The sequence below is a fragment of the Sciurus carolinensis genome, chromosome 15 (genome assembly GCF_902686445.1).
Source record: "Sciurus carolinensis chromosome 15, mSciCar1.2, whole genome shotgun sequence".
In the NCBI taxonomy this organism is placed as follows: Eukaryota; Metazoa; Chordata; class Mammalia; order Rodentia; family Sciuridae; genus Sciurus; species Sciurus carolinensis.
Window position 1 is genome coordinate 57,197,616 of NC_062227.1, and position 19,018 is coordinate 57,216,633.

The 19,018-nt window shown below is 50.7% G+C and overlaps 1 protein-coding gene across 4 annotated transcripts in view; it reads right to left on the reverse strand.

The window, feature by feature from the left end:
- Positions 1 to 19,018, reverse strand: part of Myo5b (myosin VB) — a 323,115-nt gene that overhangs the window by 9,895 nt on the left and 294,202 nt on the right. For 2 of the 4 annotated variants that reach the window (XM_047526328.1, XM_047526329.1), the window contains exons 30-36: positions 16,851 to 16,928; positions 12,415 to 12,613; positions 11,079 to 11,172; positions 8,737 to 8,880; positions 5,036 to 5,187; positions 3,328 to 3,417; positions 921 to 1,071 (exon numbers count right to left, since the gene is read on the reverse strand). In XM_047526328.1, coding sequence (XP_047382284.1) covers positions 921 to 1,071; positions 3,328 to 3,417; positions 5,036 to 5,187; positions 8,737 to 8,880; positions 11,079 to 11,172; positions 12,415 to 12,613; positions 16,851 to 16,928 — 908 coding nt within the window. The remainder of the gene's footprint in view (positions 1 to 920; positions 1,072 to 3,327; positions 3,418 to 5,035; positions 5,188 to 8,736; positions 8,881 to 11,078; positions 11,173 to 12,414; positions 12,614 to 16,850; positions 16,929 to 19,018) is intronic. The other 2 variants (XM_047526330.1, XM_047526332.1) reach the window with 1 other exon arrangement.

A 19,018-nucleotide genomic window follows, 5' to 3' on the forward strand; every position in this document is an offset into this window, starting at 1 on the left:
GAGAAGCACTTAACTGTGCACCAGTTGCTTTATGTTCAGTACCTCTTTAAATCATCCAATAACTCTATGAGGTACCCATTTTGCTAATGAGAAAACTGAGGCATACAGAGTTTAAATAATTGGCTTTTGGTCACATGGCTAGGAAGTTCAGGACCAGGATTTGAACCCAAATCTGACTAACTGCACAACAGTGCGACCAACCCTTATGTCATTCTGCATTCTGTAGCATCTCCAACTTGATATGTCAGTTCTCCTTCTGTGCCTTAGAAGATGATAGGAAGCTCCGGAATGAATTTTATCACAAGGGACATACCTCTAGATTGGTCCTACTTGGAATTCACTCATAACCTACTTGTGTCGTAAGAACCTGGAGAAAGTGTGACAGGTTCAGGTTCCTCCCCAGCCTTCACGCAGCACAGCGAGTGCTGTACATGTGTTCTCTTCTAACCTAAAATACAGCTGCTCTTATTTTTCAATTCTGATTTCATGTTCAATGCCAAGTACACTTACTGCTTTGAACAAAGTGAGTGTTCAGCAAATATTATTGCCTGAATGCTTACTACCATGTTTTCGCACATGAACACACGTAAGACTATTTTTTTTCCCAGAAATCTAGTAAAAAATGGACAAGAGGATACTTTTTCACTGTATATGCATTTATGCCTTTGAGTTCATATTTATTACCTATTAAAATTTCTTGGAGGAAAATAATAATAGTATACTACAGAAAAGACAAAAAATCCTCTCATTATGCTTGCATATTTTTATGGGATAGCATTGAAAATTTCACAGGTCTCAGGCCCAATGTGCTCAGCTCATGCCTTTCCTGGGAAGTGCCTGGCTAATACATCTGACTCCTTGCAGGTGGGGTGACTTCCAGGGCCCAGAATGAGTGCTGGAGCCCTCCTGTGCCAGCTTACCTATCATTGGCTGCAACAAGCCCTCGGCGATTTTAATGAGCTGCTGGTAGATCTGAATGGAAAGGTCGCTCAGCACCTGACGGTATTCAGTGAGGTCAAAGTTCTTAAGACAATGCTCATTCTGCTTTGCAGTGTTCTGGGTCATGAAGCCCTGCAGAGGAGAGGCAGATATTACTGAGATTCTCTGGTCATTTGGCCTCAGCACAACTTCTGGGCCTCTAGTCTCTCTAGCAATTCATTTGTGGGGGACGACCCAGGACTTTCCTGTCAGTTCGTGAGACTTCACTGGTGTCCCTTGAACTTGAAGGTTGGGAAAATACTCAAAATGACAGAGAAGCCAGACTGCAATTAAAAAGGCTTAAGTTATTTAGTCTAAATCCCTGAAGTGCCCCAAGGTATCAGCCTGATTGGCACCAGCTCAGAGAAAGAGGGATTCCTGCTTTGTCTAGTGCTATCCTCATTCAGCCTACTCTAAAACAGAGTACAGAGCCCTAAAGGAGTGTCCACGGGACAATTATATGTTTGTATGATACATTTTATATCAACTCCATCAGCAGGCATCAGACTTAACCGATAAACTGAAATTATTCCACCTCTACAACACCGTGGCCCCTTAGCTTTCTGTATTAACAGGAAGAAACAACATGGAACATGGAAGCTCAAAGAATTGCTAAAATAAAAAGCACTCATGGGACCAATATTCTTTTTATTCAGACCAAGGGAAACCAACAGCAGCTAAAAAGACATGTGTTTTCAAGAGGGCAATGATCCCCAGCAAAGCTGCTTGTGCTATGCCAACTTACACAGCAATTTTTTATATATGTGTATGTGTGTATATATATATATATATATATATATAGAGAGAGAGAGAGAGAGAGATGTGGGGGTGGGGGGAAGGAGAAAGCAGGTGGAAGAGGGAGTGATGTGATGGCCAAGAGTCTTTCCCTCTTCCTCATTACTTAGACCGCAAAGACCTGGTTATGCTGTGGTTCCAGTCTTGTCCCTGCGAATATGAAGCACATACAACGGCCACCATAACAGAGTCCCCAGCTGCCCAAGTCTTACACAATGTCCCATTCAGAATACATGGAAGGTTGGTTGAAGTGATCATCCTTGTTGAAATAACATTGTCATTTCCTGCTCAAAGAGCAAGCTTATAGATATGGTTACGTAACAGAAGGCATCTGGTTTGAAATGAAGGCCACTTTTCCCACCTTTAACTCAGCTCCCTTCATAATAAAGCAGTGACCAAACTGAAGTTGTGATGCTTAGGAGGGAAGTGCAGCCCAGCCACATTCCAAAGGCTAGACTGCCTGCAATGGCATAGCCTTTTATTTTATTACCCCAGGGAGAAAGAAGCGTGCCAGAATTTGATCTGGCACAAAAGATGGAACAAAGCTTTAAAAAGTGTTGCACTGGGCCAGGTGCCTACAATCTCAGTGACTTGGGAAGCTGAGACAGGAGGATCAGCAACTTAGCAAGACCTTGTCTCAAAAAAAAAAAAAAAAAAAAAGATATAGCTCTTTGGAAAAGTGCCACAGGGTCCAATATTTAAAAAAACAAAAAAAACTGCATTGCATTATTTTCATCAGGGTATATCTTGATCTTGGGAAGGGTGGATGGTGAGATGTGAAAGAAATGGGAGAAAGAAAAGTGGAAGAGAGCCCCAGAGATCTGTGAGTGGACAGGGCTGGGACTGGAGAGACTCACTGGAGAAACTCCCAGGAGAGCATGTCTGATGTTACAAGGGCTGAATGTGGAGCTTGGGAAAAACAGTAGCATTCTTTCAGGGACTAGAGTTGGGATGGTGAGTTCTAAATAAAGCTGGGCCCCAGAGGTCAAGGGCAGAACATAAAATGATAGTGACAACTGGATCTCAGGCCAAGGCATCCAACTTGGTTGGGAGCATGAAGCTGGGTCTCAAGGTCAGTTTGTGCAAATGAGGTTCTGATGACTGGGTGCCTCATTTCTTAGGGGCATCTTTACCCTGAAATGGACAAACTTATCAGTTGGCTTCAGTGACACTCTAGACAGACACTAGACAATTAAGCTTTTTCTCAGCTTTCCCTGACATGGCTCTTCTAGGATGGCTTTAAAAATGACAGGTCACACGAGGTTCCTTGGAGAATCCCAAGGGCTGACTAGTGGGCAAGTTAAGTAAACTAGTTTCCCTACCAGTTCTACTCACTGGAAGAAGGGGTGCCTTTCATGGGCCCTTGGACTCACTGAAGCCTCCTGGAGGCAGACCTCCTGTGGCACCCCTGCTCCTGCTTCCAGTTACCAGGGACGGCAAGCATGCTGCCAGCAGAGTGCGCCAGACCGTACGCGCGTTGTCTAGGAGACCCAGAGCAACTCAGAACTGCAAGTGGATAAAGCAGGAACGCCTTCTGGACACCTTAGCACTCACCTCATCCCCACTGTACTGCTTCAAACAATGAAGGAGGCGACAGGTGTTGGATAACCAGAATGATGTCATCTCAAAGTCGTCGTTGTGCTTCTGTAAGAAGGACATACCCAGCTATGAGTAAGCAGTTCCCATCAGGTGAAATGCTTACTTTGTACCTCTTTCCATCTTTCCCACTCTTGCCCAGCATTCCCTAGCAGCCCTGACAATAGACAGGGCACCTGCCAGTCACAGAGGACCTCTTGCTGAGAGATTGCCTTACTGCTCCTCCATTAACAAGGATGGTACACAAAACCCCTTCCTAGTCCCCTGATCATCTTGCACATTCAGGAACACATTCAATAAACAGGCTGCCACCTACAGCTGAAGAATGTGAAGCCACGTGGCACAGATGAGACCAGACCACAGCAGCCTCTGGCTCTGGTCTAACCCCCAGGGGTGGGCTGGCCCTGATTCTGAACTACCAGCTACCTAACACAAAGGATGCTAGGGAGCATGCTAGTGAAGGGCTCTGGTGTCCCAGTTATCAACAGATCAGACACCTAATGGTTTCATCTCTAGAAAATGGCAATGAACTCATAACCATGTGACAAAGGCTGCATAGCAACTTGAACAGCTACAGCCCAGTTCCTGCACCAAGGCCAGGGCCTTCGGGAGCTTGCTCTGTGGCACAAGCATTGACATTACTTAAGTTCAGAGAGAAGAGAGGCATAAGCTATGACAATAAATAAAGGTTGAATGTAGTGACTGTGGAGCTGGGGCAGGCTAACTTAGTTCATGATTAGGAAAGCCTTTCCTAAGAGAGGGACATTTGCAGTCAGTCCTAGGTAGACCTAGATTTGCCTAAGAGACTCCAGCCAGAGCCTGTAAGAGGTCAAGGCCAGAGACAAATTTGAGCCTCATCAGCCTGTAAGTAATACATGTTTAGAGGTGTGAGTGGATAAAACTACCTACAGTATGGAGCCCAGGTAGGGAAGACTATGCAGCCATGATGGGCATGGAGCCAGAGCTAATGGGTGGCTGGTAATCTCAGCAGGGACCATAGGTTCAGTGGATCCAGAACTGGTAAGGCCTTAGTATGCTTGAGGACAACTTACGTCCTGGAAGTGGCAGTGCGGGGAAAACGGAAGATAGTCTTTATGGGTACACACACTTGAGGCTCACTCAGGCCAGCTTGAAATAGAAATCACTCTTGCTAAGAACCAATTTCCTCAAAAGTTTCCCTTGCTACCGCTTGGGGTTAGGTTTGCCTGCCGAGCAAGCACTCAGATGACATTCTTAAACTGCTTCAAAACATGGTGAGTAGCCCTGTCCTGGCCCAGCCTGGGTCACCTTGTCAACTGCCGAATGCCAGAAGCTTTGCCCAAGTCATTGGCCTGGGCGGCAACCACCTGGCCCCTAGGGAAGGTGAAGGGGGCCTGGGTTTCAGATGTGCCTCTGAACTCACTCTGGGATAAGGCCCGCTTGCCCTTGGCTGCAGCAGCAAGCCATCTGTAAGCACTGGGTGTCCCTGGAGGCCCTCACTAGAGTTCTGGGCTTCCTGCCATTTCTGAGCCTAGCACTCTTCTCTGGGGAATGCTGGGCATCCCAGCTACTACAGTTGGAGACCTGGGAGAACTGACTTCCACAGAACCCAGGCAGAGAAGCGACGGGGAGGTGGTGGCTTTGCTCAGTTCACTGTGGCCCACGGCCCTCCGTTCAGGTCATGTACCTTCAGGACTTTCTTAATGCCGTTGATGGTGGAGGTGAGCAAGGAGTGCACCTTGAGGTCGTCGTTGGTGTTGTCTGCATATCTGACGCACATGTAGAGGATGTACGCGGGGAGGCAGGGCACTGTGCCCGACAGCATCTGGGGCTTCAGGTCTAACAGCAACGACAGCAAGCGTTAGAACTGGGTGGCACACTGTCCGTGAGAATCCTGGCCTCAAAGAGAAATGTTTGTAAGATTTCCCCGAAGCTCAGATGTAGCTCAGCTAGAAGGCCTCCCATGGGAGGGAGGTTGGGAGAGGGGCGGAGAGAAACTGCCCAAGGTTATGTAAATCCTTTCGACCCTGACAGACCAGATTTTCAATACTAGTTAAAAAAAAAAAAAAAAAAAAAAGACCATGTTCCTCCTTGTTTGGATTACAGCAACGTAACAGGCTCCTAATGCCCCACTCTTACAACACGGAGGAAGACAGACCACGTGTTACACAGATGTCACAGACCTCGGCCAAGAAGGGGTCTGTGGCCGTGTGCAGGCTGCAGACAGGACCTGGTTTCCTTGCTGGCGAGAACTCCAACCCCTCTTCACCCCCACTTGCTACTATGAGCACAAAGGTTCTCTGAGAGCACGTAAAGCTGGCCCTGGGAAAATTTGGCAAATTGTACGTTTCCAAAGACACAGCCAGTCTGCCAAGGACTAGGAAGGCTGGAGCAACCTCTAGCCCACGGGACCATCAGTTTGGGAATGAATTACCTGGCAGCATTTGCCCTGCTACCTCCTAGCCAAACCAACCCAGCAGGCCACTGCCACTCTGCCCCTCTCAGCCCACTCCCTCCAGCTGCTCTCTTCTGCATCCCCCACCCATCTTCACCCCAAGACAGGTCTGCTCTGGCAGGACTGCTCGGGCCTTGGGCCTCATGTCTCTCCCCACCTACCTATACACTCACACTCTCCTTTGCCCTCTTCCTGCCAAAACCCCCTGGCTAGAGGCAGAGAGAAGCTTTCAGACTGCTTTCTGTTCCAGAGCATGCTATCAGATAAAAAACAAGGCTTAAGAGCCTAGAGAAGTGTAAAAAAAGATCTGGTGACAACAGGTGAGACTAGGGCCCCAAGAGTCTTGCTGCAGGTCCTCCCTGTATCTGGGCTTTCACTCTTGCCCCATCCAAGCCAAGCCCATGAACCCTCCGCATGCAGGCAGGCAACGAGCTCAGGTTTTCAGCCAGGGTTGGCCTGGGGTGGGTGGGTGGGATGGGCTGTGCTGCTGGCATCTCTAGTTGCTTCCTGGGTTTCAAATTCACCTTTCTAGTTAATTCTAACAATAGGTCATAAAACTCTGGGTACATGGCTAACATTTACGCATTTTGTAGGTTTGGCAGATGGTTGTAGATTGGCCCTTGGCTCTACTTAGAATGACAATAACACCCAGAAAAAAAATATTTTGTAGACCCAGACTTTCAACCCATAACTTTTTTAAGCCTGACTCATGGGCAGACTGCAATCAGCTTGACCTGCCTTGGCTTGTTCTGTTGTTACGAAACAGCTTGCTTGGGCTTCCCAACTGGATGTGAGCATCCTGAGGTGGTGGGTTGACTCTTCTCTCCTCAGAGAAACTAGCTGGTGCCTTCCTGAGGCATTCATTCATTTGGATGGGGTCTTGTGGAGGGCTGATGATCAGGTACTTTTCCTAAGCAGCTTAGCAGGGAAGTGACCTTTCCTGGAGCCATCTGAGCAATGACAGCAGGAACAAGCCACCTGTCTGGCACTTTTTTTTTTTTTTTTTAGCTTATTAACTTATTTAGTTAACTCTAACCCTGTATACGTTTGAGATTGTCCAATGAAGAGTAAAGGTTTGTTCCTAATAGATGCAGCCTGCTTAAGGAAGTTTATCATGAATTTGTGTCACCTTTGTCACAATTTTAGGACAAATTAACCTCCAGAAAAGAACAAAATGCCCAGTCATCAGCTGGTTACTAAAAAAACCCAAACCAAACCACCAAAGGCTGTTCTAGGAAGAAGTCACACTCCCTTCTACTATCCTCAGCCCCAGGCAAGGTGCTCAGTGGAGCGGAAGTGTCACAGCCCTGATCAACTCCTCCAGAATAAAGGTTACCTCTGACTTAAACTTAACTACCCTGAGAAAGCTGCCACCTCTGACCCCTCACTGAGAAGCCTTTGCAATTTTCACGAGCACTTTTGGCCTTGCTATACACTTCGTGTGAGGGGAAAGCGAAGGGGAACCCCATCTCCATGTTACAGATGGTGACACCAAGGCACCACAAAGAAGGGAACTAATAGCTCAGGACCTGGAGGATCAGACCACCAAAGGCGCCTCCTTTCCTCATGCAGGACTCTCTTCTAAGACTCCTCCTGGCTCTGAAGGAGGCTCTAGGTTGGGGCTCGAGACTAGAGGGGAGGGAGCTGTGCTCATTGGCTGGGCAGGTGAGGAGAGCAGCTTTCAAGAGCCCTGTGTGCCAGCCCAGAAGGCAGCTCCCCACCCAGCCACCTGGAATTATCGAGGCACAAACCTGTGCAACCTGAAGATACAGAACCCCCTCTCTAAGCATCCAAGAAGAGAGACCCTGAGAAGAAGTGTCCTTTCTGACTTAACAGGGAAAACCCTGCCCTCTCTGCTGCTGGGCTGGCAGGTCTTTTAGACCCGAGAACAAGCTGCCTGATAACCCTGAAGAACACATCAGGCCAGGCAGGCCAACCCTGACCCTGCCACATGCCTGAACGACAAACTGCAGGGAATGCAGGACAGTACAGACCAACCCCAGTGAACTTCCACAAAGGACCAGAGTGATCCTAGGTCCTTTGCATGCATGAACTCAGTGTTCCTCAGACTTCAGTGTGCATTTGGACCACCTGGCTTCTTGCTATGTGTGTTCTACTTTGGGAGGTCTGCAGTGGACCCTGGGATTCTGTATTTCTAACAAAACCCCCTCCCCAGGGGATGCTGCCGATTCAGGCACCTGTGAGCAACGAATTGGTAACTTCCATCCTCCCAATTCTGTGCTATTGGTACAATCCTCTTCCCCATGTGACACCTGAGAACACGTCCTCAGTCACGTGGTTAAGAAGGGCAAAGTTTGTGCACAGGCCTGGTGGCTCCAGAGACCATATTCCCAAGTGCTGTATTACACAGCACTTACAAACTGCAAAGCTTTTCACAAACAGCAGGAATTTGAATCCCTGACCCACCACTTACTCTTTGTATTACCTGGGAAAGTTACTAGAATGATCTTGGTTTCGTTCAGAGTTAACAAAGAACAGCACAGCACCTAAAGAGAGGCTGTGAAGATCAAGCAAGGCAAGGAAGCTAATGGGCTGGGCAGCCCCTGGCAGCAGGACATGCCTGCAAGTCTGAATTATGGTACTGCCAAAGCACGGTCACCCCCACAGAGCTTCACCAGGAAGTGGGGTTTGTGGCTGCATCTGGAATAAGCAGGGGGTGGGCTGGCAGCTCCCCCAACTCTACCCAACACAGGCAGAACAAAGGTGCCCTTTCCTGAGAGTATAGGCTGCAGTTTATGGGGGTCAGATTTTTATTTGGAAAACCAACGGGCTATGGTTAGAAGCAGCTGGAGACAGCGGAGGGGGAGGAGGAGAGTGGCAGTGCTGGGACGGGGATACGGACAGGTGGGTTATGTTTGGAAGTGGGAGTCAGGGAGGAGGGCTGGCATGTGGGGCCCCCTGGTGGTCCTGACCTGTTACCAGGTTCCGGATGAGGAGGGCCTCGTCTTCCTTGTGGTACTCCAGCATGCCCTGGAAGTCCTTCTCCTTCCTCTGGACCGTGACCTGCCTGGTGAGCTCATGGTGCCGCCTGTCACTCTGTGCCAATGCCTGGGCAGCTGAGTGGGAAAGAGACAACAGGAAGCATGAGTGGGGACCTGAAGCTGAAGGCCAGCAGTGAGCTGTGCCTGAGGATGGGGGCTTGGACCTGGGTCTGGACAGGGTGCTCTGGGTTCCCAAGCTCCTGCACTCTGTGTGGTCTGTTCCTGTGGCCTCTGCCACACACTAGCTGTGGGACAAGGGAAGAGAGAAGGGGAAACCCCTGAAAGGGCACTGGGCAGGCTTTGGACCAGTGGAGCAGGCAGCAGGCTGTTCTACCCTCTTGCTGGCAGCTGCAGCTTTTCACTTAGTTATAAGGGGATACCACCTTTCTGGGAAGGTGTCATGACCATGGCCAGGTCTACTGTGCCAAATTCCCTGTGTGTGACCAGAGTGGCCATCATGATGCAGCCACAGTGCAAGTGCAGATGTGCCAGGGTGCACAGCACCCTGTCCAGTACCCCAATGCAGAGTCCAGTCTGGGAGCCTGCAACATGCAGTCCATGCAGTGACATAAGGAACAATCAGGAGGAGTCCTGGAGGTGTGGTTGGGGGTATAAAGGGTAGTCAACCTCATTCAGGCCTTCCCTCTGTCTGACCCCTTGAGAGCGCAGCAGACATCCACAGATTTACCCCTGAGCACACCTGGATGCCCTACTGCATGCAGGGTACAGTTCTAAGCATAGGACTAGATGTGATGGGGTCTCCAACCTTGTCCCCAGCCAGTCTAGCTAAAGAGATATTTGGATGTTCACTAAAACAGACCCCCAACACACCTTGCCAGGTGCCAGACCAGAAGTGTGCACCACAGGTGCAAGGGCTGGTCTATCAACCCACCAACCCCACCTCACTGAGGTCCCTAGAAGAATGGGAGAGAAGTAGGGCAAAGGCCCAGAGTGGGTGTGGCTCTCTGCACTGGCATGGGGCTCTGGGTGGGCGCAGGGTTGGGGGAGAGGTGTGCGAGACAAGAACTGGAGTTTCCCTCTGCAGGTCATAGGGAAGGGATTAGGGCAGAACACCGTGAGCAGAGGAAGGGCCTGGGAAGCTAAGTTATCTGGGAATAGGGACGAGGATTGGTCACAGAGAAATGGGCAGGGCAGACACAGAAGCACTAGAAGAGTGCGACAGGTCTTTAGGACTAGCAAAAGGGAGAGGCTAGAAGCCAAGAAGCATTAGGACAATGAGAACTTGAGGAACAGAAAATGAGAAATCCCAAGATGAAGGGGGCATATTGGCAGGGTGGAGAGAGACCACCGGCTAGGGAGAGAGCACTCCTGCCTGCATGTGCCTGGGGGGTCCCAGATGTTTCAGCCTCCTGGAGCCCAGGAGTCGAGCAGGAGGTAAACGTTAACAGGTGACTAAACAAATGAACCACCACCTGTGATCAGGGCTGCGTTAGGACAGCATACGATAATGGGCTGGTGGCTCTTGGAGGGGAGGGTGGAAGGATAAGGAGGGGTATATAGGCAATGAGGGACCATGGAAAGTTCCAAGCAGGTATCATGTGCTTAAAGAGCAGATTTGACCAGGGTCAGAGGAGAGGACATACCGTTCCCAGTGCTTTGGGAACATGATTGACATCACTGCCTGCTCTCTGGGCACACTCAACTAGTAATTTGAACTGGACACTCCATGGCACACAATAAGGCCCCAGGGGCTGGGGTCTTTGTGTTATACAACATTCTTTCACACCACAATGTCTTGCCTCCAAGTCTAAGCTCTTTCAAGGTAGGGACCCCAGAGTCACGTTCTCAGTGTCTCATTCTTCTAGTCCTGCAGAAGGACTAGATAACACCTGCTCCATTCATGTCTTTTGTCTAGACCTGCCAATTGAGAATGTGTGAACATACAGAGTGTGTGTGTGTGTGTATATATATATATATATATATATTTTTTGGTGGTACTGGGGACTGAACCCTGGAGTGCTACCACCAAGTTATGTCCCCAGTCTTTCTTATTTTCTGAGGCAGGGTGTTGCTAAGTTACCCAAGCCACTTTCAAACTTGCAGTCCTCCTGCTTCAACCTCCCAAGGCACTGGGATTACAGTCATGCGCCACCATGCCCAACCAGGATCTGAATTCTTCTGTGGCATGGCTGGAGTGAGGACAGTCACCAGGAAATTGGTGAAGTGAACGGCGTGCCACAGGGCAGGCAGCTCACGGCACGGCACTGCCAGGCACACCTCTGCTTCACGACCCATGCTCACACATACTGTACCTTCTAGGTCCTGGACTTTCTTCATGTAAATCTTCAGTTGCTTTTTGAGCTTCCTCTCATTCTTTTCCAGCTTTTCTACCAGTTCTTTAAGGTCCTGAGAAAAGAAGGAAATAGGGTGAAGAACTTGAGTGTGGCCCTGGACGAGAGGTTTACTCTTGCTGGGAGCAGAGTGCCCTGGGGAGCCTGTGGGTTGCTGTCTGAGGAGCCCGGACTCCGTGTCCTGGCCAGAAAGGTTGCCCCATGTAGGCTGCAGCTCCCTGCGCTGGAGCTCAGGAAGCCAGTCATGGGCCAGACTCCATTCTCAATAATAGGGCAAATTCCTCCTGGTTCTGGCTCTCCGATGCCTTGTGTAATCCCAGGGATCTCCAAGTCACACCTTCTCAGGTTGCCAAGCCAGCAGCCTGGGGAGGAGTGGACAGGTGGAGGTGTAGGAATGGGGTGCTGGGATTCTTGGCTGGAAGGTCAGTGAGACTACCTGGGCCTAGAAGCCACACAAGGCAGCAGCTATAGGCCCAACCCCTAGCAACTGTTGCCACTGGAATCTAGTCAGCCCTTTGGGACCAAGAGCAGCAAGTTGTCGTGGGAAGGATTTGGCTGGGCTAATCTCATCCTGATTCAGTTGGGAAGGCAGGAAGGTCCTAGCTCTATCAGCATTAGAGCCCAGACTAGAAACACCTATCTTCCTTCTCTTTTATAAGTACCTTAGTTCTACTGATCTATAGGTTCTCACAGGACAGGGACTCTTCCATTGCTCTGGCATCTGCCAGGACTCCCTTGGTGACTACCTGCAAGGACAGCCATCAATTGCCCCTCCTGTCAGGGGTGGGGTCCATCCCCCTCTATGCCTGGCCTAGCCTCATCATTTGTCTTGATCCATAGCAGGTGACAGTAGTGAAGCTCTGCTAGTTTTGGGACAAGGCCTTAAGAGGCCCCACAGTTACTTCTTGTGGTTTCTTGGAAGCCAGTTGCTTTCAGATCAGGCTAGACCAATGAATGTGTATGCACATGGAGAGAGGGAGAGACCACAAGGAGAACCGAGGCCGTCTTGGGTCTTCCAGCCCCAGCTGACATCATGCGGAACACAGGCAAGCTGTCTCCACTGAGCTGTCAGAATTCCTGATCGACACAACAGTGGCTGCTGTTTTAAACCACTAAGTAATACAAAAAAGGACAGATATTTCAGTTAACTGTCAGCAGACTGGGGATTTCTAGAATATTTGTTCCCATTGCAGGACTAAGGACACGAACCTTGTCCATCTGGCTAAAAGCCACCATGGTCCTATTTTCTTCTAGAATGTGACTTCAGAGCTTTGATCTATGAGGCATGGCTACTCACCAGATTCTCATTGGTTAGCCGGGATATTTCCTGCTGGACCCCAAATTCCACCTGGGCCTCTGGGGACAGCAGCAGAGTCTGGCAGAAGGTCTGCTGCTGTTTGTCCATCTCCTCCTTCAGGGCTTCCACCTGGGCCTTAAGGTTCTCCACCTGCTCCTCGTGCTCCAGGCTCTGGGCCTGCAGTTGTGCCTCCAGCAACCTGCACCAAGGAGGGGATGACAGGTGACCAAGTGGCTTGGGGCAGTGTCCCCAACTGAGAGGCCACAGGCAGAAACACAAAAGGGGAACAGCCAAGCACGCAGAAGCAGCAACAGCGGTTGCACATCCCCAGGGGGATGCACAGAGTGGGGAGACAGACACCATGGTGGCCGTCAGGCAAGCAGGCCGACCTGTCCTCTCAGAGGACAGAAAACCAAGGTCAAAAGCACTCTATTTCACTCTGAGCACAGTTGGGGATAGAGACACTGCCTCCATATTAAAATGTCATCAGCACAAATTTCTTATGCTTTTTTTTTAAATACAGCATCTATGTCTGCCCTAAGGTTCACAAGAATGTCCTTGTTGAGATAAGACCCTAATTATGTTATTTACTTACTTTCCCCAAAGTAGATAGACTACCCACAAATTTTAGAAAGGGGCGAGTCTTTCGCCTATTCGTCTTCACCATTACTATCCCCACTCTATATCACATGTACATTTTTATAACAAATTTCCCCTTCATCCCCCAAAACAAAACTAAGACTATCTGCACATGCTCTGGAGGAAGGTTTGAGATTAACTGGTGTCTAACAAGCAGAGACAGAGATCTAGAAAGGGTTGGGGAAGGCTCAGAGACGGAGTCTAAAAGGCCCAGCCAGGGCCAGTCACCATGCACATCTGGGACAGCACCTGCCCCAGCAAAACAGAAAGCAAGGGATTCTGAAGGTGCAGTGGCAGCCTCGTTCTCGGGAGCTGGATGCCAACACAGCAAGGATGCTTGACTTCCAGGGCTTTATAAGTAAGTAAATAATATAATAATTCCAGGGCTGCCTGAACCGGACTTCTGACTCGGTGCAGCTGATTTCGTATGAAAGAAAAGTAGGGGGTGCTGGATGAAAAGGGCTTGAGAAGCCTCCTGAGATGGTCTACGTGGGGGAACACTGGCCCCAGTCTCTCCCTGGAATGACCAGAGCTAGGCAATGAGTTAGGAATTAGGAAGTGCCCAGGGGACAGATGTGGGAGCCCTGGCTGACCAAGAGGCAGGGAGCGGGTAGCATGTGTCTCTGCAGTCCTGCTGGTCTGAGAGGCGGTAACTGCATAGAGAGGGAGGGAAAAGACTGCACTGTCGACAGGTAGATGACGTGGCAGCAGCACCAGGCACGATGCCTGGCTCCCACGGCTCCTGCACCCAGTGCTGGCAACGGCTGAGGAACGCACCACAGGCTTCCGGCCAAAAGAAAGCAGCGGCAACGTGAAGCTCGTGGAGGACAGCCTGGTCATCAGGTCAGCACTTCAGGTGACGTACAATAGTTAGATAACATCCAACGTTAGCTCAACTGCACTTAATCATTAATAAACTGTAGATTTAATGAGGATAAAAATGCCTGGGTTCTAAAATGCTTCCCCAGGGGAGATCCAAGATGGTGGACTAGAGGGAGGCTGCGTTCCTTGTCGCTCCTTAACTCCGGTTTCAAGCAGAGGATATCTGTTTCTCGGTGAGGCAGTTTTTGCTACTTATCGATCCCCTGCTATTTACCCATTTGCCTGCTGTGATCACCTGCAGTCTGCCAGCATATCGACGCCTTTTTTGAGTGCAGATTGCTCACTGTCAGGCGCCTATCATCCGCCATTTGCCTGCCTCTCGCCTGTCTTACTCCTATCCATCACCCAACACTCGAGGTTCACCTCCCGATCGTCCGACAACAGTCAGCAAACTGATCACCGACCGCCAGTGGAGCACCAGCTGCCTGCTGTTGCCTGGAAGTTCACTGTCACAGTACCTGCAGGTTTGATTACACGTGGCTGCCGCCATTTTGAGACAACAGCCAGGCCCCGTAGGACCCCTGGCCGGACTGACTGAGCCCCGTCTCCAGGATTCCTCAGCCCGACCGATCACTCCCTGCCTCTGGGGCCCTCACATCGACTGACTGCTCCCTGCCGCCAGGACCCCCCAGACCAACTGACTGCTCCCTATCACGGTGACCCCAGACTGACTGATTGCACCCAGCCTCCAGGATCCCACAACCACACCAAACACACTGGACCTCCAGGACCCCTGCTGGACCAACCGCATCCCGTCTCCAGGACCTCCAGCTAACCACATCCACACCCTGAGCTGCAGCTCCCCATTTGCCAACACACTTCGAAGCCAGAGTGGCCATCTTGGATAATCCTGGAAGCCGTAGCTCCGATCTTTGGGTGGGACAAAACCCATCCTGAGATGCCTGCTGGAGACTTGAAGCTCAATGTCAGGTACCTCTCATGCATCAGGCCACTGAACACTGGGAGGCTTCGTTAGTATATGACTGTTATAAAGTAGATTTTCTTTTTTCTCCTTTTTAGAATGCTTCCCCAGGGAAGCGCTTCCTGACCTGTGCTATGCGCCCACTGTTTGAGCCTGCCCTACACTCCAAGTGGACCGAGGTGGACTCAGCCCAGGGTGCTACAGGATTCCTGCCCAAGCATTGGGCTGGCTTCCTTGGTGTGTTGGCCAAAAGAAAACAAAGGCCGAGACAGATTTAAGGACACAGCCAGGGCAGGACTCGTTCTACAAGCCAGGACTCCTGAGGCACAGGCCTGTGTGCTAGTTCAACACATTCATCTGCTTACCCGTCACACCACATCTGACCTACCAGTGAGACACACGAGGAATGACTGAGCTTCGCACATGGGTCCCTCTTCCAATAAAACATACTTCTGAGGGACAGGATCTCATAATATTGCATAATAACCGTAGAAACAACAGAACTAGCAGCTACTGTTCACTCTGCTCCACACCAGCACAGGCAAAGAGCTTCACCTGCAGTCATTTTCTTTAGGACTGCGCATGGCAGGTCATGCTCTGATCCACCTGTGAGCAACCTGACCTGTCACCTTGCTTACGGGTCATGGGGCCACGTCTGACCCCAGCAAAAGGCTGCAGAGTCAGGAGACTTTCAGCCATGACTACAGCTCCACCACGTTATCAGCGGAAGCTGGGAGAGGACCACGAGAGGCTAGCAGAAGCTGAGGGCGTGGGGCTCCTGCTTGGGTTCTGCCACCAGGCTGCTGAGGGAGCCACATGGCACTTACGCCACCCCTGAGCATCCATTTCCTCTTATGGGAAAGAAGTCCGATGATTATTGCCCCATCTCTTGTTGGGAGGTGCAAATGAACAAAGCAATGCCACAGTCCCTAAAAGCCACACTGGCACCAAGCATGTGACAGACCACCTGTCACATTGTGCCCCTTCTCTAAGTGCCAAACCTCATTGGCTAAATTATTCACCTACTGCTGAGGGCTGATGAACATTAGTTCAGACCGAATTTTCCACAAAACCAGCACATTTTCTATGTAATCCTTCAAGCTTCAATGTTGTGCCCCCCACCTTCCACAAGGGTCAGGGGTGAGACTGACCCCAAGGTACGTGCATAGCACTTGGCTTTCATCAGCTCCAGGAGACCCAGGGACCTGGACCCGCCACATGCTGACGGCTAGGTCCTGAGGAGCCTTGCGTTAGCACAGTTGGCTCACAGATTAGGCCAACGTTTTTGGCTGATACTGTAGTGAGGAGGGTTGATATGTAGGGCAAAAAACGCACGGGGCTGGGAGTCCCCAGAGAAATTTCTTAGTCACTTTTTTTTTCTACTATTGGGAATGGAACCCAGGATCTCATGCATGCCAGACAAATGCTCTACCAAAGAGCTATATACCAAGACGGGATCTTGCTAAGTTGCCCAGGCTGACTTTGAACTTGTGATCCTCCTGCCTCGGTCTCCTTAGGAGGTGGGATTACAGTCCTGAGGCACCAGGCCCAGCTCTCCTCTTTGTTCTTAATGTATCTTTTAGTTGTCGACGGACACAATACCTATTTATTCTTATGTGGTGCTGAGGATCCAACCCAGGGCCTCACACACATTAGGCAGGCACTCTACCACTGAGCCTTGGTCCCCCGCTTTGTTCTCAGCTGCTGCCCTGTAAGCTCCTCCTAGGTCTACCACCTGCAGAATGAGGGGGCTGGACTACGTGGCTGCTAAGGCTCAGACGGGTCCCACAGGGCTCTCACAAGCAGCCTCCCCTGGCCTCACTCAAACAGCCTGGACACACAGGGACAGACGGGCAACCCCAGGGACCATCAGCCAGCAACAGCCCAGGTGAACTGTGCCCTGAGCCCTTGCACGCAGCGGGCTGAAACACGAGCACAGACACGCGCCGGCAGACAGACGAAGCAGACACAGGAAGACGGGAGCACATTTGACCTGGCAACTTGTTTTAGGCCTTGGTAGGCCAAGCCGAGTTCTCCATCTTCATTCAAGTATCCCCAATCCTCAGTCTGGCTAGAAATAAAGGACAGAAAAAGAGGGTGTCCAGTGGAGGAGAGACAGGCAGGCAGGTGGAGAGCCCGGGAACCAGAGGTGATGCTAGCCAAGATTTGAAAACAAGAAGGCAAAGAGGTGAGTTTCTCCCCTTCCTCCTCTCCAGCTCCTGCACTTCAGGGGCCTGCAGACGGCATCCGAGTGCCCCAGGTTTCGTTGCTGGAAAGGGAGTTCTTGAGTTTTCCTATGGGGTCCACGGATAATCACAGAAAGGAACACATGTTGCCAAGTGCACAGGCTGAGCTTGTTCCAACAACTGTCAACAGCAGCGACACAGTAGCATTTCCACCTTGTGCAGCACCGCACTGCCTTCCCGCAGAATCAGCTAAAGGGACCGGGAGACACGCAAATAGGGCCAGGTGGAGAGGACTCTGTGCATGCACGGGTAGCAGGTGAAGCACCAGGAGACACCGGCCTCCACCAGGACAGGAGACTGCACAACCCACCTGCTTTTCAAAGCTCCTTTCTGTCACCCCTTAAGGGCACGAGGGCATGAAATAGCCTCAACTCCAGCCCTCCTTGCAGAGCTGTGTAAAGAAACAGCTAAACCAAATTTATAGGATGAGAACTGAAGGACCTCACCCCTTGGCTTTGGCAGGGGGTATGTCCTCCTGTTATCTCAAGAAGCAGGACCTCGGCAAACCACCTGCAAGCTGTGGCTGTGGTCTGCCCAATGGCATCAAGGGCGGTTCCTGGAGGGTAGGCACATCAGATGCTCCTCCCCACTACACACAGCCCTGGGCACATGGAGATCCTCAAAGGCCAGTGGGACTGGGTGGCAGTGGATGGGCAGGGCCCTGTGCCCCCCACCAGGACTCCACCCGAGTCCTGGAGCAGAAGCTGCACCAATACTGCCTGACAGAGACCAGAATCCCTTCCTAACTCCCAGGTGGCAAACCATTCATCCTCAAGAGTGTTTCTGGCTCAGGTCAGCCACTGTCCTGCCAGGTTGTGTGTGACGTATATGCTTCTTGCAGAGCTGGTTATATCTGCACCAGGCCTTCCCCGATGGTGTGAGGAGAGGGGAAAACAGCGTTGAGGACGCTGCTGGGGCCTCTCCACGCCTTCCACTCCCACATCAACTCCTCACAGCTGCATAGTGAGAACTACACCAACAAAGTTACCTTGGGGACCCCTTCTATACAGGACTTCTGCCTCACAAATACTGCCTCCAGTACCCTGAATAAGTAGGGGCTGATCTTTAGCCCTTTCCTTCTTAGGAATTAACACCTGAACTTAGTAAGCGTCCTTGGGAATAGGGCTTTTATCATCCAAAGGAGGGCCTGTGTCGGCACTTTGGGTCAGGCATCCTGGGGGGTCCCAAGGGGGACACATCAGCACAGGGGTCCTCTATACCATTCATCTCCTTTTCAGCATGTGGAGAGACACTGACCCCTGGCTAGGGTCTCAGGGGCCTCCTGACTTCCTCTGAACCTTCTCCCCTCAAGTTGCCTGGCCTGCAGCCAGCTACTGGGTCTCTCAGTCCTTCCACTTCTATAGCTCCCGTGACGACACTTGTTGTCTATAGTACATGTGTGCTGCGGAGATATACCTCGAGGAAGTTAGCAATAATCCCGTCACCAGCCTCACAGGGACGTGCAGAGTTCTGAATTCTGTAACATGCCAGACATCATGGATGAAGACGAGGAGAACCCTGCAGCCCAGGCATCCCAGTGTTCAGGACACCAGGCACAAAGAAAATTCACAAATCAGCAAACCAACTGGGTAGAGCCCTTTGCTCTATGTGAAAGAGAACCAAATCCCCAGACTCTCCCTACTCCTCACCTATGCCCACAGGGCCAGCAGCCAGAGAAGGAGCGCCACCTGCTGGTGTGAGAAGGAAGAACCCTAACAATTCGGCTCAGGAATTTAAAAAAAGTGCTTGATGTCAATATTTGAGGAGAACCTCCTATGCATAGGCTATTGTGCTGAGCCCTGTTCCCAAGGAGGTTGAGAGAGGGGTCGAGAGAGAGAAGCAGCAAGCAGTTTCTGACTGCAGGAGGTAGCAAGGATTAGTGTTTAGGATACTGGTTGGAGAAACAAGTGCCCCT